This window comes from Pseudochaenichthys georgianus, chromosome 19 (genome assembly GCF_902827115.2).
Source record: "Pseudochaenichthys georgianus chromosome 19, fPseGeo1.2, whole genome shotgun sequence".
NCBI lineage: Eukaryota > Metazoa > Chordata > Actinopteri > Perciformes > Channichthyidae > Pseudochaenichthys > Pseudochaenichthys georgianus.
In genome coordinates, this window is record NC_047521.1 from 4,503,835 (window position 1) to 4,531,631 (window position 27,797).

The 27,797-nt window shown below is 41.9% G+C and overlaps 1 protein-coding gene across 1 annotated transcript in view; it reads left to right on the top strand.

The window, feature by feature from the left end:
- Window positions 1–17,555, top strand: part of fasn (fatty acid synthase) — a 50,403-nt gene extending 32,848 nt beyond the window's left edge. The window contains exons 23-42 of the mRNA XM_034107899.2: window positions 1,428–1,823; window positions 2,591–2,755; window positions 2,962–3,077; window positions 3,535–3,689; window positions 5,640–5,843; window positions 5,954–6,104; window positions 6,780–6,958; window positions 7,903–8,022; window positions 8,178–8,300; window positions 8,507–8,730; window positions 8,924–9,125; window positions 9,868–10,019; window positions 10,322–10,413; window positions 10,496–10,890; window positions 12,473–12,664; window positions 12,759–12,986; window positions 13,627–13,838; window positions 13,974–14,072; window positions 14,222–14,473; window positions 14,817–17,555. Of these exons, the coding sequence (XP_033963790.1) occupies window positions 1,428–1,823; window positions 2,591–2,755; window positions 2,962–3,077; window positions 3,535–3,689; window positions 5,640–5,843; window positions 5,954–6,104; window positions 6,780–6,958; window positions 7,903–8,022; window positions 8,178–8,300; window positions 8,507–8,730; window positions 8,924–9,125; window positions 9,868–10,019; window positions 10,322–10,413; window positions 10,496–10,890; window positions 12,473–12,664; window positions 12,759–12,986; window positions 13,627–13,838; window positions 13,974–14,072; window positions 14,222–14,473; window positions 14,817–14,957 (3,798 nt within the window). The 3' untranslated portion in view covers window positions 14,958–17,555. The remainder of the gene's footprint in view (window positions 1–1,427; window positions 1,824–2,590; window positions 2,756–2,961; window positions 3,078–3,534; window positions 3,690–5,639; window positions 5,844–5,953; window positions 6,105–6,779; window positions 6,959–7,902; window positions 8,023–8,177; window positions 8,301–8,506; window positions 8,731–8,923; window positions 9,126–9,867; window positions 10,020–10,321; window positions 10,414–10,495; window positions 10,891–12,472; window positions 12,665–12,758; window positions 12,987–13,626; window positions 13,839–13,973; window positions 14,073–14,221; window positions 14,474–14,816) is intronic.
- The last annotated feature ends 10,242 nt before the right edge of the window (window positions 17,556–27,797 follow it).

A 27,797-nucleotide genomic window follows, 5' to 3' on the forward strand; every position in this document is an offset into this window, starting at 1 on the left:
AATGATTGCACTGTATATATATATATATATATATATATATATATACTTATAATAATAAGTAATATTAACTTTATTTAATACAACATCTACGGTACAAGATTTAATCATACAGCCCATGTAGTATGATAATGAATTATAGCAAACATGTGCAATATATCCATTATTACAGCTCCGTGGGCTGGCAGTAAGACCATATGGGTCCGTTCTTATTGTGCATCCATGGGTAAAGATAAACGCAACTCACATTGGTTTCTCAAACAGCATCTCTGTAAACTACGTGTATTGTATTCACTGAATTTCACTCTCTGCCTTTAACGGCTCGTTGTAGCTCCAATAGCTCCAGCCCCCACCCTCCCTGTGAGCACAGTGTGCTCTGATTGGTCGGGACACGTAACAGATGGTTAGATGCGCGTTCATAATGCAGAGGGAAATAACTCTCAGAATAACGTTATTAGCACATTTTTACAACTTGAGGAACGAATGTTTTTAATAAGGGCTATACAAGTGTTCATACTGGGTAGTTTATTTAGTTTAAAAAACATTATCCAACGATTTGCAGACCATTCTTTCCCCATGTAAGTCAATGGGAAAAAGTGTTTCCGGGCCTGGCAACCAAACGGAAGTGTAGTACCGCCGTTTGGCCAGCACGAATATTTTCATCTGAGTCCGGCGCACTTCCTGGGGGCTTGGGCTGCACACACGACGCTCCGCTTCCGCAACGTTTTGAAAGGCGCCTGGTCGGTTATGACGCAGGAGGAGGTCGCGGGAGGAGGCCGCAGCGCAGTGCAGAAGCTTCCGGTGGGATCGGGGGGTTAGGCATAATAGGGTAGCCGACAGGTGCAAAGGCACTTCAACGGCCCTAAACACTTCCATTCGCAGCGTTTACCTTTTGACACTGCATAATCAAAACGCTGCAAATACAAAACACTGCAAGGAGCTCAAAACACAACGGAAACCAGGGGACAGTGAAAAGTGACTCACACAGATGGATTCAGAGCACTTGCTGCAGTTAAAGTTGTCTGTCACTGTCGCAGAGTTAGTCTGGTTCATTATTCTAATGTTCTGTCAGTATATCTGAAATAACTACGTTAGCTAGCTAGCTTACAGCAGATCAGCAATAATGTGATCTCCGGGTTAAATGAAGCCTATAAAACATTGTTGGGACTTTGTTATCATAGTTTCGGCCTGAAAGACATACAATCAGGCTTCTCCCACGATTTCACCCGCGACTTTTTTGAACCAATAGAAGTGATCAAACCGGGCACATAGAAATGTTGGTGCGCTTAGAAAAAAGACTTATGTACTCTCTCCTAATAAGAAACCATTTAAAAAAAGATGCTGTCTCTCAGAAAAGACACCATGTGGACACAGGATGATGGTCTCTAAAGATCTAGTATTAACCCTCTTCACCTCCCGACCCCTCTCAGGCTCTCTCCAGTGACGGGCAGCTCTTCTCTCGCATTCCATCGCTGCTCCACATCCAGCCCATGCTGCGTGTGGACTACACTGCTACAGCGCCCCAACTGGACCTCATGACCCCCCACCAGGCCACTCTGGAGGAGATGGCAGTGGCCTCAGCTCAGTGGGACCCCATGACAGGCCCGGCCCCTGGAGGCGCAGTAGCAGACCTCGTGGTGTGTAACCACGCCTGGGGTCCCTTGAGGACGGACCCTGGAGTGCTGGTGGCAAATCTGGCTTCTGGAGCCAAAGAGGGGGGGTTCGTTCTCCTCCACACCCTGCTGAAGGGGGAGACTCTGGGGGAGATGGTCGCCTTCCTCTCCAGCACCGCTCAGAACAACGCCCAGCAAGGACTCCTCACACAGGTTAGTGGAGACAATGTGCAAATAAATTCTTCATAACATTACCCTTCTACCTTTTCTTATCTACTGCTTTTTCTTCCCCGTTTTCTTTTGTATTCTCAAATTGTATTTTATTTGGAAGAATTTAAGCTCGTGTAACATGCTGAAATGTTAAACATAGGGTATTCTATTCGATTATGCTTAAATTATATTAAATTAAATGAAAAAGGACAGTTTCTGCCCTCTAAGTGAGCTTTAAAAGCTCATGATATGCTCTAGTAGTATTTGTTATCTTATTGCTACATTCTATAAATGTGAGTTGTACATCATGTTCAAACATTAGCTGCAGGAGTAAGTATACAAAAGTGTGCAGATTATATCTTAAAACAAACCAAATAAAAGGCTTACTTTAAAACCTGGATATCATAAATGTGTATTTTGATATTCAAATGTTGTAACAAATTAATGACCCCAGACATTTTTTAAAGACCTGCAGAAATCCTCTGTATTTATATGACTTGAAGAGGGACTTGAGTTTTGTAAGATTTAAACAGAAAAATTGTAAGTAAGTACATTTCCCTTTTTTTTTTTTAAACATCCTTATGATGCGACCTCTAAAATTGTAGCAATTTTTTCAATAATTATGTCAAACTGTATACTTTCCACACACCGAAGCTGGAAGCCCAAAGAAACCATTTTTGTTTTAGTTAAGTGAGCGGCGATGCTAACCTCAGATTGAGTGTGTCAGGGTGTGTTGATGTTCTGCTGATACTCTCTCCCTCTCCTCACAGGCTGAATGGCAGAAGGTGTTCTCTGAGGCCTCTCTCAGCCTGGTGACTGTCAGGAAGTCTTTCTATGGCTCCGCCCTCTTTCTGTGTCGCTGTCAAACTTCTGTCAAACAGCCCCTTTTCCTGCCTGTGGACAGCACTGACTACAAGTGGGTGGAAACACTCAAGGTGAGTTTAAAATGCTTCTGTATTTGTCCTCCAGTGTCTTTCAACCATCGAGTCGGGTTAAAAGGAGTAGAACATTGTTTGTATTAAAAAAAATACATTGAAAACAGTCCTATTGCTTTTGTTGTTATGACACCCAAATTATTGTACGGGGAATTAATAATTGTTAATTTATCTTATTTTATCATCTAACTGTTTTTGTGTTTCAGGCGAAGCTGGCAGAGCCATCAGACACCCCAGTGTGGCTGACCGCCTCTCAAGCCCACTGTGGCATTGTGGGAATGGTCAACTGTCTACGGCAGGAGCCAGGGGGCGACCGCATACGGTAAGACTGATCTCTACCATTAAGGCAATTACAACTTTTGTTATGTTAACAGAATTCTACCTTTAAGACTGTATACTGTAAGTGCATAAAACATTGATTCCACATGTTTTACTTATTATATGTTATAATGAGCTTATAATGATCCCCATTAGCACTAGCATTAGCTATTTGTATTAGGGTCCACACACATACGGCCAAACACACATTTAGACACTTCAGTCACACAAACTTAACAAATTGAAACACCTTATCTCATGCTATTAATAATTTAGTAATTGACTGACTGAATTAGCTGTTTAGTCAGTTCGTGGCACTGCACACAGATTCTGGGGGACGCATGTTTAAATTGGATTACTAGTGTACCTTGTGTATTATAAAATTACTAACATTACATACATAACATACATATTGGGTAAATGTAATCATTTTATGTATTGTGGTCTCTTTTTCATTTCAGCTCTGCATTTGTGTCCAATCTGAACGAGTCTTCAGTAGCACCGAGCCTCCAGTCGGGTCAGGAGTCGATGCAGTCGGTGCTGGGGGGGGACCTGGTGATGAACGTGTTCAGAGACGGACAGTGGGGCGTCTTTAGGCACCAGCTCATCACTCAAGGTAACTAATATCAAATCTCATATTCATATATTCTAGTTAGATTGATATGGTTCTGCCACTGTTTAAACCCTTAGCTGCTATCACACCAAGTACTTGGCCGTACTTAGTTCCCAGCACTTAGTTCCCCCATGGAACTATAGCAGATCGTGTTCGCACCGGAATAAGTTCCCTGAGGGAAGATTACGCAAATGAAGCTGCTGACCTCACTTCTTCTTCTGCTTTGGGTTTACTGGCAGGCCGCAAACAACTTCACGGCGTATACTGCCACCCGAAGTCCCCGGAGTTGGGGACTGGCTTCAGTCGAAGCTGCTGGGACTCCCAGCAGCTTCGACTGAAGCCTTCAGAGTAAATCGCCAGAACGCCAACACCTCCTCATCACTCCACCGCTTCCATGTTTTTTGTTGTGATGCCATAAGTTATTCTCTCTATGTTGGTGCACAGGGCTAATGCTAATGCTAATATTGCTAATGCCAGCAAATACAATGGCGGCTTCACAAAACCTTTCCGAGTTTTACAGGGCTTGGTTTGCAATTCGCCCAGCCAATCAGAAATTGGTACTTTTTTCTCCCCAGGAAAATACCACCTCTCTAGCAGGGACTACACATGGGGGGAAAGTTCTCATGAACTAAGTTCTCTTTTTGGTGTGAACGCAAAATCCCAGGAACTATCGGAACTAAACGGGAAAAGTACTCCGGTGTGAAAGCGCCTCTTGTGTGGTGTTCATATTTTTGCTACTCAGCCAGTGCCTTTTTGGTCTTCAATTCAACACAATCAAACTATTTTATGTTCAAATACTCAACAGATGTTTTCTCGATTACAAGCAATATAAACAGCACATATGGTTAATATTTACTTTTACATTTGTTAGATCACGTTAATGAATTAAAGTGCTACTCGTTTTTTCTGCCCGCTGACCGGCTGGTCCTGTGGCTCGTCTTTTTTGCATCTAGCTGATGCTCAGTCTCATCCTCTTCTTCAAAGTCACTGTCAGACTCCGAATTCTCAGAAATGTGATCTTCACATTCTGAAACATCATCATCAAATGGTTCTCTCTCTTCCAGAATCATTTACAAGCCCCTCCGAGCAGAGAATATGTTGATCAGTTGTGATGAGGACCCAAACTGGCAAAGCTTTATTTATTGTGTCTTGCCCCAAATTTGCAGTTTGGATAGAGTGGGAAAAAAATAAAGATTGGTTCCCGCGAGACATAATGCGGGAATGTGAGAACAGACAGGTGTCCGTGCTTCAATTTATCAACAACCTTGTGCGGGAATGGCAGGGGCAGAAACACAAAAGTCACACACACACACACACACACACACACACACACACACACACACACACACCCTTTATGTAATGTAAATGTGTAGGGGGGGTACAGTGGGTGGTCATTGAAAATGTGTTCAGATAATGAGCCAAGGCCATTGAGTTTTAAAAGATAATTTATCATATGATTTTTCTTTAGCTAAATAATGAAAGCGGGTCCCACAGACCCGAATACCATACAAGGGTTCAACTACAACCATTATATTCAGTCAGTTGGATAACAGATGTGCTGTCGAACAACAACATCAGTATTGGCAGAACACTTTTGGTGTTGCTGTTGAGGAAAATATGTGTGGAAAAAAGTTTAAAATAATTCAGTATTGGCTACAACGGATAACTGATCCACGCAATTTGTATTCCTGCTTACTTTAATGGCCACTATTCATTATTTCAGGAGTATGAGTGGCAGGATATCAGCTCTGTTTACTGGATTTCATTCATTTATTCATATTAACATTTCAAAGTACACGAGAGGCTTTATAGGATGTCATTGTTGCAATGGCACTGTTCAGTACCGCATACCACTGTGTAGCCTAATGCCAAGCAAAACAAAATGTCTTCCCTTTGATAGTCCGTTTGGCTTATGGTTCCATTGAAGCATGTGTCTTTGTTTCTGCTTGCCAGATCTGAGTGAAGAAGTGACGGAGCAGGCCTACGTCAATGTGCTGACTCGAGGTGACCTCTCCTCTCTGCGCTGGATTGCCTCCCCGCTCCGCTACTTTGTGCCCAGTAACTCCAACGTCCAGCTGTGTCATGTCTACTACAGCTCGCTCAACTTCAGAGACATCATGCTGGCCACCGGCAAGCTGCCGCCTGACGCTATTCCAGGTACAGTGTGAATCAGACACACAGCAAGAAATCTCACACGGTAACCCACCGCATCATGTAGTGCCCGCAATTAGACAACTTACCTCTCCTTTTCATCGTACATGATAAAGGTGACCTGGCCCTGCAGCAGTGCATGTTGGGTATGGAGTTTTCCGGTCGTGACCCTGCTGGAAAGCGTGTGATGGGGCTGCTTCCTGCCAGAGGCCTGGCTACATGTGTGGATGCTGACAAACGCTTCCTGTGGGATGTTCCCTCCAGCTGGTCAGTGTGTGTGTGTGTGTGTGTGTGTGGGGGGGGGGGGGGCGGGCGTATGTGTGTGGTATTACTGTGATGCCATTTTCTCTTTTTTTCATGAATAAACATGAATAAGAGAGCTGCAGATACTATATTGCAAAGATGGTATCGCCTGCTGTATTGATACAGTATGAGTACATGTTGGTGCTCCTACTACTCCAACAGCATCTGCAATCTCATTACATAACTGTGACCATGGAGGCTAACGCTTTAGGCTGGACTAAATTGACACACTGATATCCTTGTCTTTTGAATAAAATGCCTAAATAAGAATGTTTGAAATTGAACACTTAGTCTGCTAATGTTGCTGTATAAATGTTACACAAATCAGCTCTTCAATTAGCATTGAAAACACGACATTCGGTAACACAACCACTAAGCTTTGTCAGCGAGACCTCAGTGTGTGTTCTGCATGTACGGCTGTGTTTGTGGTCAAACATGTTTTAACCTTTCCGGCAGAACCTCTGAATAAACAAACATTGATTTGTACTTGTATCATTTGCTCTTACACATGGTATAAACAAGCGTCGTGCCTTTTTGTCCTCTAAATATACAACTATGTTTCTGCATGGATGCTGTCACATCAGCATAAACACTCCATGCTATATCATGTTAATAACACCCTGATGCTGCTGTGTTCAGGACTCTGGAGCAGGCGGCCTCAGTGCCGGTGGTCTACGCCACAGCCTTCTACTCTCTGGTGGTGCGGGGCAGGCTCCGCCCCGGAGAGACGGTTCTCATCCACTCAGGGTCAGGGGGCGTCGGCCAGGCCGCCATCGCCATCGCACTCAGCAAGAAGTGCAAAGTCTTCACTACAGTCGGTAAGCGTTTCACACTCATTGCTCACCGTCATACAGACACATGTAATGGGCTCTGTTTCCCATTCACTGCGGAATGTTTATTTATTCAGTGACAGTTATTTTATTAAATGTTTGTAGTCATTCTTGTCATCATCTTATCATAACTACATGGTTTCCATGGGTCCTTCAAAAGTCTTAGTACTATAACACATAGGCCTAAAAACCTTTAGAATTATCTTTCAAAAATATGACATGTTTCCTTCATGCTTCTGCAAGTGTGACTGCAAAATACAAGTGGGCATTTGTGCTTTTAAAAAAGTCTTAAATAAAACTGCAGTAATCCTAAATTAGAGGTATCATGAATAATCTCATCATTGAAACTGAATGAACCTGTGTGCGTGCGTGCGCGTGCGTGCGCGTGCGTGCGCGTGTGTGTGTGTGTGTGTGACGAAACATCTTGTACAAGCACGCTAGAGTGCTACCAGAATGGTTTGGTTTTACAAATGATGTCTTTGCTAACATCCCAAATACACCTGATGTTGTTTTTGTTGACACCAACCACAGGGAGGTGCTAATATTAGAAGTACGCTGTGCCTTTGACCGGTGCATGGACCAGGCTTTCCAGGACAAGTATATCAAATACCAACCACTGCTCGATGTGATAACCAGCTTTGGGTACAAGTGTAGATACAGCATACTTGTATTCGGAAGTCTTGGCCATGTATATAAATGCACCATGACTGGTCTGAGGATGCTGGAATGTCAAAGAGAAAAGCCAAAGAAATTGCCAAATATTGCTCTGTTTCAGCTGCTATTGGCTGCTTAGCCGTGTGGAGAGGAGGTGCTATGTGTTCCCCTAAGTGTTCTGTGCTGCTTAGCCCTGATATATTTGATTCCCTGTCTTATGTAATATAATTTGTGGAACCAAATAAAGTATTCAAATGTGTGTGTGTGTGTGTGTGTAGGCTCAGCGGAGAAGCGGTCCTACCTACAGCAGAGGTTCCCTCAGCTCTCAGCAGAGTCCTTCGCTAACTCCAGAGACACGTCCTTTGAACAGCACATCCTGCTGCACACACAGGGCAAAGGTCAGACACGCTTTCTGTAGTAACCCCTGCTGGGACACAATTTGATCATTATCTCAATTTAGGATTTAAAGAAACTAGTGCAGTCCCCAAGCGGGATGTGTTTGTGATGCTTCTTCTTGGTTTTGAAACATGCTGGATGTGTGTGTGTGCTTCAGGTGCAGATCTGGTGCTGAACTCTCTGGCAGAGGAGAAGCTGCAGGCCAGTATTCGATGCCTCGCCAGACACGGACGCTTCCTGGAGATCGGCAAATACGATCTGTCAAACAACAACCCACTGGGTCAGTTCACCTCAGGCTCACACACTTAAGCATATTGTAACATTATGTATAGAGTTGATACTAACACTGCAATTGTGCCTGTTCCTGTGCACCGAATAAAAAGCTCAAAGTGCATTTCTAAACCACAAGCACTCTTTGAATTGTCCAAGGCCTGGTAAATGCATTGCATGCTTGCCTCTGATGTCATGGTGCTGTAATCTCTCCAGGCATGGCTCTGTTCCTGAAGAACGTGGCCTTCCACGGCATCCTGTTGGACGCCCTCTTTGAAGAAGGCAACCATGAGTGGGAGGATGTGTCCAAGCTGCTGAAGGAAGGCATCATGGGAGGTGTAGTTCAGCCTCTGAAGACCACAGTGTTTGAGAGGGACCAAGTGGAGGAGGCGTTCAGATACATGGCTCAGGGCAAACACATCGGCAAAGTCCTCCTGCAGGTCAGTGTCTCATCTCGCACTTGTTCCAAACATGCCAAGCTTTCATGATTGGAATTAGAAAAAAGAACTGAAAGATATATGGCATATATGTTTTGCAGCTGTTAATAATTGTTTTATGGCTCTGTCTTTAAACAAAATAAAAATCGACATCACACTAGTTTACTTCCTCTTACTGGGTGTTCTCTTTACACAGGTGTGTCATGAGGAGAAGGGTCCAGTAGTCCAAACTGCTTCCCGTGTGTCTTTCCCAGCTATCTGTCGCACCTTCTGCCCCCCCTCCCATTCCTACATCATCACTGGAGGACTGGGGGGCTTCGGTCTGGAGCTGGCTCAATGGCTCACTGAGAGAGGAGCCCACAAACTGGTGCTGACCTCCAGATCAGGCATCAGGAACGGTAAGCACTACAGGAGTAACTGAGCTGACGTCAGGGGTGATGAAATGTAGCTGTGGGCCAAACACAGGCAGCGCAAAGGATAATGCTAATTAAAAATGATTAGCTGCCTTACCATCGTGTCATATTTTGAGGTATGTATTAGGGTGTACACATTTATCGCGTCACATATTTCCTCCAAAAAACATCAAATAATTCAGCAGGTGAGTGCACTTATAACCTGAAGGCTACCAGAAAGGTTATTTTAACTTTACTTGTTCAGTTAAACTAGTCAAGCTCACTGCTCCACTGCAGTTCACGGTGGTCTGCCACGGATGAATATACAGTACGGAAAACACTGGAATATTTAATTTAAATTTGAAATGTATGTACTTTTTCCTCCTGGGTGTCCCCATCCACTTTCCAGGTATACAATTACAGGAGAAACACTGCTTTTGTCAGTATTGTTATTCAAGTTGGTAACAGACAAGTTTACCTAGCTAATGTTGCCAGAAAATGTGTAGTAAAATCCAGAGACTCAAATCTTCCTTTTTTTGGGGTTAGTCCGATTGGGACGTGAACCGGCGCCCCTTCGGTCCCTACAGACTGAGCCACTATAGCTTGCCATTACCTACAGCTGCCTAGCTAGTGCTGTATTCAGTATGATTACATGGTTACTATTGCCTACCAGTGCTATGCGCTAATTCCTCTAGGTGCTATCGCTGTAACTCGTTTTTTCACAGTTCCACTTTGTAATTGTTGCTAGGTTACCAGGCGAAGCGAGTTCGTGAATGGAAGTCACAGGGTGTGGAGGTGCTGGTGTCGACCAATGACGTCAGCACACTGCAGGGAACAGAGCGACTCATCGCTGAGGCCGGCTCACTGGGCCCTCTGGGGGGGGTCTTCCACCTCGCCATGGTAACACACTAGACCATCAGTGGCATTATAAGTGTTTTTGTTTGTTGTTAATGCTGAACATTCTGCTTATGGACGCCCCAGTATTTGCTCTTTAATCAATATTTTGAACAGAATGTTTCCTTAGTATGTCATGGTACTATGGCAGAAGTTCTTAACTCTGTTTATTTCACGCGAGCACTGCTGTCTAATCCAAACTCGCAGTTAAAACCAACCTTTCTGGTGATATTGATCTAAAAATACTTCGACATTTAAATTGACATCTCATCTCAACTTATTTTGCATGTTTGTTATGTCATTACCAGGTGTTGAAAGATGCCATGTTGGAGAATCTGACTCCTGAGCTTTTCCTCGAAGTTAACAAACCTAAATATGATGGAACCGTAAACCTGGACAAGTAAGACACACTCAACCATCTAATATCAGAGACCTTTCCTTTGCTTCTCTCTGGATCGTAATGAGCTTTATTTCCTCTCCAGAGTGACGAGAAAGTCTTGTCCAGACCTGCAGCATTTCGTGGCCTTCTCTTCCATCAGCTGTGGCCGTGGCAACGCTGGCCAGAGTAACTACGGTTACGCCAACTCGGCCATGGAGCGTGTGTGCGAGAAGCGCAGACACGATGGCTTACCTGGACTGGCTGTTCAGTGGGGAGCCATCGGCGATGTGGGCGTGGTGCTGGAGACCATGGGGGGCAACGACGCAGTGGTCGGTGGCACGCTCCCACAGCGCATCACTTCCTGTCTGGAGGTGCTGGACCGCTTCCTGTGCCAGAAGCGCCCGGTGATGTCCAGCTTCGTGCTGGCGGAGAGGACGGTGGTGAAGAGCGAGGCGGGAAGCAAGAGAGACCTGGTGGATGCTGTCGGACACATCCTGGGTAAGGGACACGCTATATGACCGAATCATTTTCCTTGTTAGGTTGAGTTAATTGTGTTAAATCAACAAGTTTAACAAACCTGAAAATTGATTATAACCGTGCTCTGAGATGGAAAAACAATGGCTGATAAGACATTCAGCTGTCTTTATTTACTATATATTGTTACGATACAGATACAACAAAACAAAGTTAGTAGAAGCCTGAGGCCAAAAAGCATAGCTTGTAAAATAATTATCTCAAATATAAATACTGTATATCAGGGATGGGCAAATGGCGGGCCGCGGTCCGCATGCGGCCCCCACCTCCTCTTTTTGCGGCCCTCAGATTAATTTATAAACCACGTAATTAATTTATTTTTATTTTTACTTGTAGTACTGATACCGTCCACTAGACTCCTAGTTACGTCGCGAGCTGCGTAGATGATTTCAAATACCGCGAAATAATCTGTGACGCATTTGTGTGTATTGTGTTTGTTTCCCGGGGAAACCCTCAAAAGAAACACCGGCTGTTGTTACGCCTGCTGAGACGTTAAGTTGCCTCTTGTAATTATGCCTTTACAAGCTTACAAGTTGTTTTTATCATCTGAATTTGGCGAAACAAGTTTAATATTCTTAAAACCAAGACTTTGTTTATTTGAAATCAGATGAAAACAAACTGTCACGGAGCCTGCCGTGTTATCTATGATTACTACGCTTTTCATTCATAATGTCAGCGGGAGGGAGGGGGAGCGGCGCTGAGGAACAGCAGAGTGCGGGCTGACAGGTGTCTGTGTGGACATTCCCCTTATTGTGGAATAAGGGGAATGCAGAGACTGGCTACAAGTGTTTTAGGTTCAAGTTAGACAACTAATGTCTGGGTTAGTGTTCATGACTTCATCTTTATGTCATCTTAATGGTTAATCTCAATACACACACAATTTCCGTGCTTTCCAATAGTTTAAAATAGTTGTATTCCACTGTTTAATAACCTCAATACAAACATGCCACTTGTAAAAATGAAATAACATTTCTGTGAACTGATATTTGTTTAGTGAGCTTATTAGAGGACGTTCCCATTTTTTGGGGATGTTCCCTTTGATTGTAAAATGTCAATGAAGATGTCAGACTTAGTATATTTGTTAATAATGACATACAACACATGGAATTTGTGTGTGTGTGTGTGTGTTCCAAGTGAATCTGCGGCCCCCTGGTGGCCAGTACATGAATGATGTGGCCCCCACCACCATCAAAGTTGCCCATCCCTGCTGTATATAATAAATATGTTGCGAAATGCCTTTAAAAATATTAATATACGTTTTAAGTCTCAAGGGTAGGATTTCACAAAGGGTTGAAATAATTCTATGTAATGAAAATAAATGACTTGTATATACAGATCAAAATACAATTTGCCATAAACCTATAATCATTTTTTTCTTAAAGTAGAATTGTGTAGCAAAAATGGTAAAGTACCCAACCTAAAACATGTTCTCTATTCAAGGCATTCAACCACAAATCGGTCCAAAAGCAATCATTACTCTAATTCTTTATAGTCACAGTAAGCAGGGTCCTAACTGTCTCCCCCCCCCCCCCCCCCCCCCCCTCAGGTGTGCGGGATGTGAGCAGCCTGAACCCTGATGCCTCTCTGGCTGACCTGGGCCTGGACTCTTTGATGAGTGTTGAAGTTCGCCAGACTCTGGAGCGGGACTACGACATCGTCATGGCGATGAGGGAAATCCGCCAGATCACCATCAACAAGCTGCGAGAGCTGGCCAGCAGCAAGCCAAGCGGAACAAATGGTAATAGTAAGAGCAGATCATGACTAAATATCACGGAGAGATCAGTTCTTTGTTATTGATCAATGTTCTGTCTTTGCTGCTTCCTAATCTCCAGACTCTCATAACACCGCAGCTAAGAGGGAAAGTGTTCACGCTCTGTTGGAGTCTGACCTGACCCAGCTGTTGGTGAACCCCGACGGCCCCACGGTGACCCCCCTCAACAAGGTTCAGAGCCAGGAGAGGGCCCTGTTCCTGGTCCATCCTATCGAGGGCTCCATCCACGCCTTCAAGACTCTCACCTCCAAGCTCAGCATTCCCTGCTACGGCCTGCAGTGCACTAAAGGTATGATTTTTTTAATTATTCTATTCATCTTATTCACAAAAAGCTTCAAAATACAAGACATGATGGAGATCTGTAGAATGGGACATCCCAACAAGCTATCCAAGCTTTAGAATAGGGGCCCAGGCACTGAAGAGAAAGTATTTATAATATACTAACACACCTAGAATGAAAGAGTTACATTACATGTCACTTGTTAGAATTAAAGAGTTAATGTATTATACAGAAATATTCACAAGCTAAAGATCACTAACCAACCAAGTACCCTAAAACTAATCTAACCCTGACTATAATAGCCCTTAAACATGAATTTAATCAATTTAAACATTGGTTAGATATAATAATACAGATGTAGGACAAAGGGAAAATAATGGTTTCAATAAAACGCTCTTAGAGTAACTGGTTTAGAAGTTCCCAGACATATAGTATATCCAATCTCTTCCACATTGGCTTAGCAACGGCTGCCTCAAGCTATTTTCAGAGCCAGATACAGATAAACGTTCTATACTGTTATTGTCAACCTCATGTTAGACCTGAGAACCTCTGCTCACCACCCTAACATCCCACATTCAGTAGGTGTTTTTCCCTAAACCGATTATGCAATATCAAACCAAGCTCATACTTGTTCCCCCCCCCCCCCCAGCCGCTCCTCTGGACAGCATCGAGTCTCTGGCAGCGTTCTATGTGGACTGCATCAGACAGGTGCAGCCGGACGGGCCCTATCGGATCGCTGGATACTCCTTTGGGGCCTGTGTGGCGTTTGAAATGTGCTCCCAGCTTCAGACCCTGAACCTGCCCGTGGAGTACCTCTTCCTGTTCGACGGATCACACTCTTATGTGGCAGCTTACACCCAGGTGAGAGAAAAGGGCCAACATGACCATCATCTGACCATATTTTAGTACACGGCCATTTACACATTTGGGGAAATCTTAAAGTTTAAAATAACTGTATGTTGGTGATGTCATGTTAACTAAGTGTTTGGTTTCCAGAGTTACAGGGCCAAGCTGACCCCAGGCAAAGAATCTGAGGCTGAAACTGAAGCCCTGTGTGCCTTCATCCAGCAGTTCACCGGCATCGCATACAACAAGGTACACAGCTCCGGACATTTGCACACATGTAACTAATAATGTGTTTCTTTTTAAGTATTTCCTTAATCCTTTTTATGTTGTTTTTGAAAGCACTTTGAATAGCTGAAATGTGCTCTATAAATAACCGTGGCTGTCCCTCTGCACTGCAGCTCCTGGAGGTCCTCCTCCCGCTGGCGGACCTGGAGGCCCGGGTCAGCACGGCGGTGGACCTGATCACCTCCGCCCACAAGAACATCAGCCGGGAGCTGCTGCACTTCGCAGCCACCACCTTCTACTACAAGCTGAAGGCTGCTGACGGCTACGTGCCCACAACAAAGTTCCATGGCAACGTGACGTTACTGCGAGCCAAAACCAGCAGCGAGTACGAACAGAACCTTGGGTCCGACTACAAGCTCAGAGAGGTCATTTTTATTTTTACTTGTTTCCTTTTTTTCTTCTTTTACTTATTCTACTATTATTAATATTTGTATTATGATTATTTAATCATTTTCTTCTTACTGTTATTTTTTCTTACCACAAATGCCATTGTTGTTAAATTATTTAAATATAACACAGATTTCAAATTTTCATTATTTCCTTTTTTTTTTCTTCTCTGAATATTATTTTTTTAAATTAATAATGAATGTTCATGTTTCACTTTAGCTTTATAGCTAGTTGACGAGGCCCCCCCCTCAGAAAGTCTTTGTATATCTCTCTGCTCAGATACTGATTAAGTTGTGTGTGTGTGTGTGTGTGTGTCTCCAGGTATGCGATGGGAAGCTGTCAGTCCACATCATCAAGGGAGACCACCGCTCCTTCCTGCAGGGGGAGGGGGTGGAGTCCATCCGCTCCATCATCCACAGCTCCCTGTCTGACCCCCCAGGCACACCTCCACCTGCATACTAACACCACAACATTCCCAACATGTCTGACTCCAGTGAGTTCAGGATGTGGACCTTTAACCTCGTTAGAATAACACGCAGCATGTTTCAGTCCTGTGCCGTTTTGCCCTAAATTCCCTAATGCACCTTAATGCACCTTCTCATCGATCAATGCAGGCAATGGACTCACTCTCTTACCTATCAGAGCTCTTATCTTCCTGTCGGGTGTGTCAAATAGTGCCGTCAGTTAATACCTTAGCTATTCTAAGATAGGTCTCCCTATGTTACTGTATTCATTCAAACTCTTTTTGGATTGTAGCTGGAATCCCAATTTGTATTTCTGATCATGAGCCAGCTATCAGTGGCCAATAACTAACTAGTTAGGAAGTTATTAGACTTATTACGACTTTTCTAACTACTGACACAGGCTTTTCAAAGCAGAATCCAAGAAAATTGGGATTGTATGCAGTATGAATTCCACAACACGAAATCATTCATTACATAACGTGTTTGTACAGGCTCCTTCCATCTATTTATAAAATGACCAAGCAATACTCAAAGCTATCAGGCTTCAATGCAAGACCAACTGAGAGCAGTTTAAAAAGGTATCTGGAGCTAACAGCAAAGCAGGCAGACACATAAATACTTAAGTGTCCCATTTCTTACCGTTTATATGGAGGAAATTGGAAAATCTTAACTGAGTAGACCGGCTCCTACAGCATCTGCTCAGACAGAACCAGTTTCCCAGGGACTTACAAATCATTCGGCATCTCAGGAACGCTTTTATTTCCCTCTAAATGTCTCCCATGCAGAGAATTGGATGGCCATTGGCTTCTGAGTTTCACAGTAATAGAAGCATGTGTAACGAGCTCATTGGTCAATCCCTGTGTTACTTTGTTTTTCAGTGACCAGACATTGAATCTATATCAGGCACAAGTGTTAGGTTCAAGGCTACAATGAATATCATGCACATATCAACGTGTTACTCAGAACATCTGGCTCTGGAGAGCGCAGTGTGGACATGGTGTGTTCAAAAGAGACGTGTGTTTAAAGGCTGCCTAGAAGTACTTTAGTTGTGGCTCAGCAGGTTATAAGACTTTCTTTCTTAATCCTAGTATCCTCCGGTTGTGACCAGATAACACTGACCCCCAAGTGACTGTTACAAACGTATCAGCAAAGAGCATTTGCATGTATTTGAATGACCAGTACACTTCATTGCTGGATGAATTCGTTTTTGGCATTATTGATTATATATTGAAATAAAATAAGGGAGCTATGCCAGTAAATATCATTCAATCATTTGTTATTAACATGTCTAAATGGTAATAGATTGTCTTACACACCATGTTACACCTGTGCTTCTAACATCACAACAACTATAACAAAGAATGTAGCCTAGCATAGCATGAGAGGCAGGCTCAGCAACGGTATAAACACACGACCCTGTTACACTGCCATGGGAAACGAAATACTTGTGTACTGGCAAAAGAGGACCTGATAGTATTGGTTATATGGACATTTGGAGTCTTTTGTTTTATTTTGTATTTATTATATTTTATTTTGTCCAAAAGAAATGTGTTTACCTGTGTTAGAGGTAGCAATCATATCACTTTAAAAGTGTTGCTGTTGGTTTCATAATGTTTTGCTTTTATGCAAAGCAGGTTGTTAACGGTTACAAACAAATGATGGAAAGCATCCTAAAACTAAATATGTGTATTAATGTAGTGCATACAGTTGCTAAGTGTCATTAAATACTTAAAAAATATATTGATAAACCATTCTGATTTGTAAAACAGATGGTTCCGACATGACATGCTGAAAAAACACGTTCAAATTCAGTCTTTTTAAGGGATCGTTTTCATTTGTTTTTTTATCAATTTCCCTTAAATACTATTATGCCCTGGTACTAATGAAAAATAGGTATTAATGTTTGTAACAAACTGTTATTTGTATCCTGCAGTACTAAAAACAATGTGTAGAAATGAAGATGCTGCGTTACAAGATGGATAACTCGTGACGGGGCTTACCTTGATTCATAAGGCAGTGTTTATGAAATGGACACACTGATCAGCAAACAAGGAAATAATAATATCTGATAAGGTGAAAGGGTCTGTCCATGCACATTTTCCCCAGCTTACAAACGTGTTACTGATTGACCTCTGTGTGAACACAAGGTGTTACTGAGGGCCAAAACTAGTGACTGTTACAGTATTTGGATAGTGAATAGGTACCTTAATGTGTCACTAAATGCTGTGTCTTCCTTAAATCAGCTGTTAGGTTGTGAATGACTACTAAGGCCGCTGTTGTATTGGGACACAACTGATCTAGTAGGGGGATCTCCTCTTTCCTGGGGTCTTTGCTGGAAGGCCTTATCCTCTCAGAGCTGTCTCTGACTCCCATGACCCTCACTTAATTTCATGACCCCCCCCCCCCGCAGCAGTCAGCGCGACCTCTGAGACCTCCACCTGGTCTATGAAGAGTCCGCTGACTGGAGGCAGACGTGGGGAGTGATTGCTGTGAAGAGGAGAAGGAAGAGACAGTGTATGCTCATCTCTTATATTATTGTAATATTTCCAGTATTATTTTTGTTATGACTAATAAAAGCATCTCGCTAATAAGTGTATGACTATTTTGTGTTTTTCCAAAAATTCAACATGTGTTAAAGGGAGATAAAGAATGTGTGGACAATCTACAGGGCTTACTGTTAATGTATACTGTGAAAACAGCTTAGCAAAGCAAATGACATATTGTGTGTGTGCAGGTCACATCTAGATTGAACAAATGCTGTATTAATCAGCTTTTCCAATTTACACTATGGTAGAATGAAGTCACATTTTGTATGTTTGAATGTACATATGGTCGATTTAGTGTCCAGAACCCATGTTTAAGTTCTTTTTTTATTATGATTATTAAAGTAGTTTATTATTAGAGGCTACTGATCCACAATCCTTACAGTCATGTGGGTGTTCTATGTTTTTCATCAAGAAGCTTAAGGTGAAATAAATAAAAAAACGAACACATGTATTGCAATATCTAAAACTAAATCTGTAGACAGAGCAACTGCGCCATGCAGTGATTAGAGTGGAATCTACATTATCAGAGTATATTGTAACACAAAGTCTGTCACATGTTGCAGTCAGGGCCGGCCCTAGACTTATGGGGGCCCTAAGCGGTCTCCCTTGAAAAAGAGATCTATGATCTCAATGGGACCAATCTGGTTAAATAAAGGTTTGAAATTAAATTAAATGAAGCGAGCTTTGGCTTGGGCCCCACCCCGCACGTTCTCACGACACACAACACGGAACCAACTTTTGTCTTATGATGTTAGCATGAGCACACATATTGTATAAATAACCATGTAAACACCGTGGACCTAACCTTCTCTAGGGGGGTCTGGGGGCATGCTCCCCCGGGAAGATTATTTTTTTTTTTAAATATTGAAGTTAATGGCATCAATCTGGTGCACTTTGAGAGCAAAATGAAGAGATCTATGGATACATATCTCAACACCCATATGAAACAGAACTGTAAACAGATTTTTCTTTATGGATATTTTACAAATCACTTAAACTGTATTCTTGTTTTGTCATATAGTATTTCATAACTGTTTTTCATTTATTCTCTGGCTGTCCATCTCATAATGTTCACATAGAAACTAGCTGTCAATAGGAATATCATTCAGAAGAATTATAGTTTCTTGCACAAATCTGTCTCAAAAAGAGGTTGCACATTTCAATTCAGGTGTTGTTATGGCAACGTCAGTGGCCAAACAGCCACATTTACTGCTGCAAATACGTTAAAACATGCTGTTGACAGGCAGTGGCAACTATGCCACCATTTCAGCTGACTTTTTCTCAGAAATACTGTCACATAACATCCATATATTTCAGTGCTAGGTTGATGCTTAGCTAAGCTAACTATGAAACACTTTAACTGACAGGACTCCGGATCAACTGTGTACTGTAGCTTCTAGCTTCATGTCGAACAGTAAGTCAACATTTCCCAGAGAGCTTTCTTTGAAATCACCAGGTAACGCTAAAAAACATTACATTTAGATTGTATGACAAAGTGTTTATTTAAAGGAGACCTATCATGCTATATTTAAATGATATAGTCAGTGTTGGGAAAGTTCACTTTCTACATGAACTAGTTCGGTTCACAGTTCACACATTTTAAAATGAACTAGTTCAGTTCATAGTTCATAATTCAAAATGTTGAACTAAAGTTCATGGTTTCAAAAATGAACTAATTTATAGTTCATAGTTCTTTTTTCAATACGTTGCTGCGAGCTATTATTTGTCTCCTGTACGATGTTAATGGGCCATTTCAATGTTTACAATATCCTCAGAGGGCCGTACAAGTTATTGACCTCTGCTTAAAAAAACTAAAATCACAGCCCATTCATTTCATTCTGTGCAAAGAAAAAGCAACCTCTTAATCCAGATATCTCACCATGACTCGCGTATGCATGCACGTGCACGGTGTGGCGTGACCACAAAAACAGAAAGATATGGACACAAGATGTGTGCAAATGTATTTAGTTTCCTATCCATGTGAACATGATTTAAGTGGGGGGGGGGACCTAACCTCCTCTAGGGGGGTCCGGGGGGCATGCTCCCCTGGGAAGATGTGTTGCACTTTGAGAGCAACATTAGGAGATCTATGGACACATCTCTCAACACCCAAACACAACTGTAAGCAGATTTTCTTTTAATTTATGGATATTTGACAAATCACTACCCTTTCAAACTGTATTCTTCTTTATTAATAACTGTCATATAGTATTTTATACCTGTTTACTTTATTCTCTTTATACTATAATGATCATATAAAGATGGGCCTTTACCTCACTGGTTGTAGACAAAGCTTCTTATATTCGTGAGCATAGCTAGCTAACCAGATGCTAATGATAACAACAAAGTTATTGACTGTATGACAGATGAGCAGATCGCCACTGGGCTTTCAACTAAAGACACAGACACGCAGAAACTGCGGCATGTGTATGGATTTATCGGTACTGCAATTTCTGAAGTGCTGGAGTGGCGTTCTGGTGCTCTCCGTCACTGCACCCCTGTCAGTCGAGACATATACCACGTGATGACACGTTAGGCTCGTGTTGTGTTCAAGGACCCTGACCTTGGCCAGGAAAAACAGGCACTCGCTTGTTTAATTTTTTTGCGGTCTAGATTTCTTTCATTTTTTTATTTTTTGCGTGTGTTTATAAATTACCTCGAGGGCCGTACCAAATTGTCTCGCGGGCCGTATACGGCCGGAGGCCGGAGGTTTCCCACCCCTGCCGTAGAGTCTCACTCTGAGCGAGTGCTGCTGCAGAGCTCTGCTCTCGGCTTCGTCCATACTAATTCATTCATTCATTCAATGCTCGCCGGTTCCGCGGTTCCACATTGTTTGTTGTGAGGAGTCTGATATATTTAGTATATTTATATTTTAGTGCGACAGCCAGGGGTGACAGGCGCGTACGCGTCACAGGCAGCTTGCTGTTGCCAGATTGGGTGGTTTTCCGCATTATTTTGAAGCCTGTTTACGGTGTGTTTTAACTGGGTTTTCGGCTGAAAGGCATATGAAATCTGGCACACTTTTGAACGCCGTTATAATACAGTGCTGAGAATGAACGCACTTTTGAACGCCGTTATACAGCGCTGAGAATGAACGCGTTCTCAATTACGTTCATCTAGCGGAAATACAGTACGTTCAGTTCACGTTCGCCCAAAATATGAACGCGTTCATGAACGATCGTTCATTGAACGCGTTCAGGTACATCACTGGATATAGTGTATGACCATACCTATATAAGGTATATTAATACATTTTATTTTTCAAAATACCAAACAGATCATTTTTTAGCCATGCCTCGTTTCGCTCATTTTCGCTCTATTCCAAGCCTGTCTTTGAAAATTCTGAGCAGCAGCTGACCACGCCCCCCTGCAGAAGAGCAGCCATGAGCCGGCGAGAGTCACGTTACCATGCTTGCTGTGATTACGAGTGTGGAATAAACATGTCATCTCAGAGCAATGCATGTGTTCAAGCATATTATCAATTTGATCCAGAAACTGACCCTGAAGCAGCGGAGGTTTTGGTGGAGGTGCAAACATCTCGGTTGCAGCAGGACGTTTCTGAATGGTTAGCTGACAAGCTGTTGTCCCTATTTATTTTACTCTGTTACGATGCTTGCTCCTTATTCCGTTCATATTTTGGCTAATTAGCAAGAATGCAATGTGTACAGTTTGTAACGCAAAAACAGCGATATATATATTTTAGGGCTGTCAAACGATTACAATTTTTAATCAGATTAATCACAGCTTAAAAATTAATTAATCATGATTAATCACCATTCGAACTATGTCCAAAATATGCCATTTATTTATGTATATTGTTGTGGGAATGGAAAGATAAATGAAATTAACATACAGTATGTATGTTTATTATAACATTTTTCTGCATGTCAAAATGAAAGACAACCCACACACCTATCAATCATCAAACCGTGGGGTCTTAATTCATAACGTGTTGATTTTAATCAACGGGGAGTACTTCAGGAAAGTCGACAGAGGGGGGGGGGGCTAGTGGAGTACTTCGTGACCACAGAGTGTGAACGTTGTGATCAGCTGTTTTAGCGCAGTTCTCCAGTGAAGGGGGGAGTCTCCCTCCGCAGCCGGTTGGCGTAGTTTTGGCACAGTTCCGTTGTACAGACCGACGTTAACAGCAGCCCTGTCTGTGCACACGGAGACCGACTCTGTCGTCCGGTGATCTAACCGCCTTCTGGAAAAGCTTTACAAGTACGTCGGTACGCAAATGCGCTTTGTGACACAAGTGACGGTACGCACTTGTCAGATTACGTCAGATTATGTCAGATTACGCACATTATGTCAGATTACGCACATAACCTGCGTACCAGTTATGTGCACCCCTGTACCAGAGCCATATTATTACTATTATATGGCTCTGCCCTGTACTACAGCAAGAGTATTCTCCGTCGGGATTTCCTGCAACAACACCACGCCGTTATCAAAGATGTTCTATTGAGAAGACGATCACTACGTGACAAAACATTTCAAAACCGTTGCTACTGAAATCAATCTTACTAACTGCTGTCTGTGCAATTTACTCCGCGCGAGTTGGCAGACTTTAGTTTGCTTACTTTAACATCATTTTTCATGGTGGGGCTAAGCCATTTCTTGGTATGGGTGTAGCCTACCCCAGCCATACCCTGGCGCTGCCACTGGTGGCACGTATGGGGCGGGCCATTCTGCACATGCGTTAAATGCGTTAAATATTTTAACGCAATTAATTCAAAAAATTAATTACTGCCGTTAACGCGATAATTTTGACAGCACTAATATATTTATAAAGGGAGACATTCATATTTTCAGCATATATACAATGGCCTCATTGCGTTTAATAGTTTACAGTCCTTTTCTTCCAACATCGTGCAACAACCGTTGGAAAGTTCAATAACTTAGGGTGATAAAAAGTATAACTCCAACAACACCTTAGTTGTCAGCAATGTGTGTAGTTTCATGTGTTTTTAAAAGCTTAGTTATTTACTTCTTTCTGCAAATTGCGCCACGATGCCTTCTGAACCGGAGAATGTGTGCTGGAGATACCACAGGTAACATTTTTTATAGCTTCACTAAGTTGTCTGTTTAGAGCAGGGGTCTCCAACCTTTCTCCACCTGAGAGCTACTTTGAAAAAATGAAAGTGGCCAAGAGCTACTTGCATCGCATCGCTTACATTTATTCACATAGCACTCATCAGTTGAATTAAGCTACTTTTGTGTGAAATTGCAATACCTAAAGCTTATCTAAAATCTTAACTTCACATCAAGGTCCAAGAAAACAACAATTTCTCACATATTATTATGGCCCACATAGTAAATACATTGCCTTAATCACCACCTTGCAAGCATCTTATGGCACGTGTAAAATACATTCACTCTTTTTTACAGTTAGTGAGATGACTGGCGCTGCATGGAGTCCACCCTACAGACCATGCTGGACCCACTCAGGTGCACTCTAATAGAGTCATTTACATGTTCATCAGTCAGTCTTGTTCTGTATTTAGATTTCATGACATGCCGAAAAAGCTGCTTCACAAAGGGATGTAGAGCCTAATAAAGCAGACGTGTTCAGTGCTGCTTGGTGATGTTCTTATAGTTGTCTGAGCGTACAAGGCTCCAGAAATGTTGTGAGTTTTGCTGAGACTTCCGCTGAACATTATTTTGGAGATTTATAACCTCCAACTCCACAGGATTGACACTGCAGTGCAGCCATCTTTTCTTCTTCTTCGTATTGACATGAAATTATAAACCATGATTAATCAATTGTATAGGTCTAGCCTCCCTATATCTGTGTGTGACATTTTTCCATCCTCAAAAACAAAAAACTAATACTTCTGCAGTCTAGCTGCAGCTTCAAGCAACGGTCTTCTGTTAAAGAAAGGACACTGAATGTCCTGAATGAGGCATCACACACATGAAGTCTGAACACAGCAGACACAGGAGTATTTACAACAGCATTATAAAAACAAAAATAGTGCATGTGGGTGCACACTTACATTCTCTGTCTTACTGTTACATGAATCCCATGAATGTATGAGATTAAGTTAGCTTCATCATCTCAATCAGTGATTAAGTGAATAATAAAGTTTCTATCAGGTCACTGTCAGCCTGTCACTCTTATTAGTAGTTATTTTTCAGGAGGGGGCGGGGCTTGGAGGAACGGATAGGAGACGGTGATCGCGGAAGCTTTCCTCCTGCCTTCACAAACTTTACACGCGTATTTATCAACTGAAAATAGCAAGAGGACATTCATACTCTGCAATCCAAGACTTGATTAAATCCACCAAAAACCTGACATGACGATAACGAGTGTTTTTCAAAAAACACAAATCCCTCCCTCTGTGTCTCTGAGCCGCAGCGACGCGGCCTGATTCAGAGCGGGTCATTCTGCCGTTGGTTCTGACTGGTGCTGCTGGAGAAAGCAGACTGCTCCGTGTGTGGTGTCGCTGTGCCGCTGTCACGTCTGTTCATTGATCTCTGCGTCACCGACCAATTTTATATTTGTGTGATAGAAACAATTCTAAAATAAAAAAACTTTATTGTCCGGCCGCGGCCGAAAACCAAGCAGCAACGTTACTACGCTATAATCGATAATCGAGCGGCGAGCTACTGAAAAGCTGCCCGCGAGCTACCGGTAGCTCGCGATCGACGTGTTGGAGACCCCTGGTTTAGAGAATACATTATTAACATGTCATTCAATATATGTTTATCACACTAGGTGTCAAGACGGATGCAGTAACTTGAGGACTCTGTAACCTGTATGGTGTGTGAGAGAAACTTCCTGCTCAGCAATGTTGATGGAAGGAATGGAGGCTGGAGTCCGCTTTATATCAAACACTGAGTTTAATGAGAGCCAACGGCCGGGAGCATTGGCAGGGTTCTCACACGACTTCATCATGTGATTCCCCAGCCAACACTGAAGATTACACAGAAACACAGCGCAAATCTACACAGATAATCAAGGAGGAGCCTCTATTTCGCGCGTCTTCTGATCGATAATTACAAACACATGGATTCAGAGACAAAGACAGTCTGTTAAAGTCCTCTGGCAGTTAGTCACAGTCCCCCAACAGGAAAGCGGAACCTTTAACCCTTTAACCTTTAAACCTTTAAACCCCTGCTCTAAGTTATGGCAGACCTATGTGAAACACAAAATGCTTTTTGGTACAAACACATAAACAAAATATTTCCTCACAGATCCACGCTTTTATCAATTCATTGATAACCAATTAACATTAGTCTAAGAATATTTTCAGTCACTACTTGAATCAAATAAAACGTCCTCAGAGTTGGGTGGATTCCTCATTACATTAATTACATCAAAAACAGAATAAGATTGGAACAGCCAATCACAATGGTTGATACAGACAACCATAATAGAAAAATCATCTTTCTTCAGTGTTTGATTTCTTTTGTCAAAAAGCACAATAATAACACATATGCAATACAAAAATATAATAGTAAAATATATGTTTCAAAAACAAGATCTTTTATCATTTATCCCTCAGTTAATCTCATTCATCAAACACAAATTCAAATTCAGCTTACATCTTTAAAGATTTACTTCAAGGCAATTACTTATTAAAACACAATTAGAATGTAGGATTATAAGAAATCCAATTGAGGTATAAAATCAGAATCAATAGGGATTCAGTTAAAAATTCACAGTTAAGGTATAAATTCACAGTGATGAATTGATCAATCTGTAATCTGTAAAGCTACAGTGTCCTCAATCTTTAGCATTACTTTTCGTTTACTTCAATACACTTATTCAAGAGTAAGGCACTTTACTACATACATTTTATTCAAATACATTTGTTCAAAAATCTGAAAAGGAAAAGTTAGGCATTTTATTTCAACAACCTGAGGAAAGAAAAGTCAAAATATCTATTCGTTTGAAACCGTCAGGCAGGTAATTGTATTTACTGTATCAACAATGAGAGAGACTAGGCCCTCGTACTGTTAAGATTGCTCAGAGTCTGTGGGGAAAAGTTGTACCAATCCTCAGCCTCCTCGCTAATTCTGGATGCTATCTCCAACTAAACCAGCTTTCGTGAAAGGAATTGGGCTAAACATGGGAGAATGCATAGATTCTGGCATATTTTGGCACAGCAAACAGTTGCTAATATTGTGTTCATGTGCGTAGTCTAACATTAAACTTGCTGCAGAATTAGTTTTAGTTCGTTAAAAGGAGTGATTTAAGGCCTTTTTGAAAAATCTACATCACCTGCTGAGTATTTAAGTGGAGTGGATAGAACATTTGTTTTTCTATCGAAATGTAGCATGCAGTAGCACCTGGATTGGGAACCTGGTAATCTGGTTTCCTCGTTGTACATTTTACCTGGTAATGATTAAGGATAGTAACATTGTCTGTTATAATATTAGAAATATCTTATTGTTCAATACATTATCAATCTGAAAATATCAATTAATTTATTTTGTTTAGTGTGAAAGTGTAATCTGATCTGACAATTAATTTATTTGTTTAGTGTGAAAGTGTAATCTGATCTGACAAAATATATTTGTTTAGTGTGAAAGTGTAATCTGATCTGACAAAATATATTTGTCACCACTATGTAACACATATCTGTTCATCGGAAATATAAAAACAATCATTAATTGTACATCTGTAATCATCTGGTCATTCAATTCAAATGTTATCTTTGTACAAGAGCTCGAAGAACATGTCCTCCTGACTCGTTCTCCTCCTCTCTTTATGACACAGAATGTCTGGTGTGTGAAGGCATCCTGATACTGTAGATTAGCACTGAGGTGCTGATTGGCTCAAAACTCTTCTTCCCCAGAGCACCATATTTTAAACCCCCCAATTGCTCTGCTTTTGTGGCTCATTCAGTGAGCACTTTATGATCTCCCAGTGAACCAGAGGCTCATCTGCCTGCATTCCTTCTGCTGTCTGCTTGAGAGCAGAGCCTATTCCAAGTGGCACATCCAGATGCCACCCCCGTGATGGGAGAGGTTAGGAAGAAATCTGCCCCTCCAAGAAACATGGCGCCTCTGAAGCCATCGCTCGTCCTGCAGAGTTGTCTGTTTGGCCCCCCCCCGAGCAGTAAGATGAAGAAGCATCCCATCCCATCAGAAAGTTGAAGATTAGAATCCTCTCATCTCGAACGACCTCGTGCCTCCTTGCCCGTGGCTGGGGGTGCTCTCTGCAGCCAGAGGGTGTGACCCTCTCTCTCTGACCCTTGACCTTCAGAGCTGTCCTAGTGATTGGGTTAACACTTCATAGAGATGTTTTCCTGAGTGCAGACAACTCAAAGTAATGGATTAGCACATTATCATTCAATTACAAAAATAGGATAGGCCCCTCAGAATTATTTGGGAGCCTTCCTGACACATGCACATGCATACATGTAAGGTTTGTGTTAGTCATTTAACATGCAAGAATCATATACTCATCAGTCCAAAGCAGAGAAATGTTATTTTAAGTTAAATGTGAGCTAGTCCCTGTGGATATAACCCGTTCTCAATTATTCTAAATATTATATTAATTCCCCATTTACCGTTTGATAAAAGATTAGTTTATCAGAAGTACATTTCCTCTTCCATAAAACATAGGTTTGAGAAATGAATGTTTCAATATGAGATCAATTACTCAAATATAATTGACTCTCCCCTCCCTTTTCTTACATATGTCACATAATGTAATAACAACGTAGGAGTCTATTTAACCATGGTATCGTCTATAAGCTATTAATCGAGAAAACTCAGTATCAGCACGCAACTTGCAAATAACTCTTCTCTCTTTCCTATCCCTCTCTTATCCTCATCTCTCTATTCTCTCTTCCACATCTCTCTCTATTCTCTCTCTATATTCTCTCTTTCTATTCTCTCCTCCACATCTCTCTCTATTGTCTCTTACTTCAGTTAGATAGGAAATAAAACATACGAGTCCATGTAAGCATGGTAGAGGTCATAATCCATCAGTCGAGAAAACTCAGTATCAGCAGTGCGCAACTAACAAAAACAATTGTGAGAACCATATAGTATGCAGGAAATGCACACCTTTGTTGAAAAAAAAACAAACAAACAAAAACAAAGCATCTCTGATTTGGGAGGAACAGCTTCAACCCCCTTAACATCTGAGTCACCACTGAAGGAGCATGAATGATAGTGGGCGTCTGAGGGTGTCTTTACTGAGAAATGTCAAACAAATTCAAAACCTTACATTTGAAAACAGGTTTGCATTCCTCCACTTAAGGTGACGTTATCATTGGAAACAATAAGAACAAACTATTTTGATATAGAATCTATAAATTGAATCTTTAGAG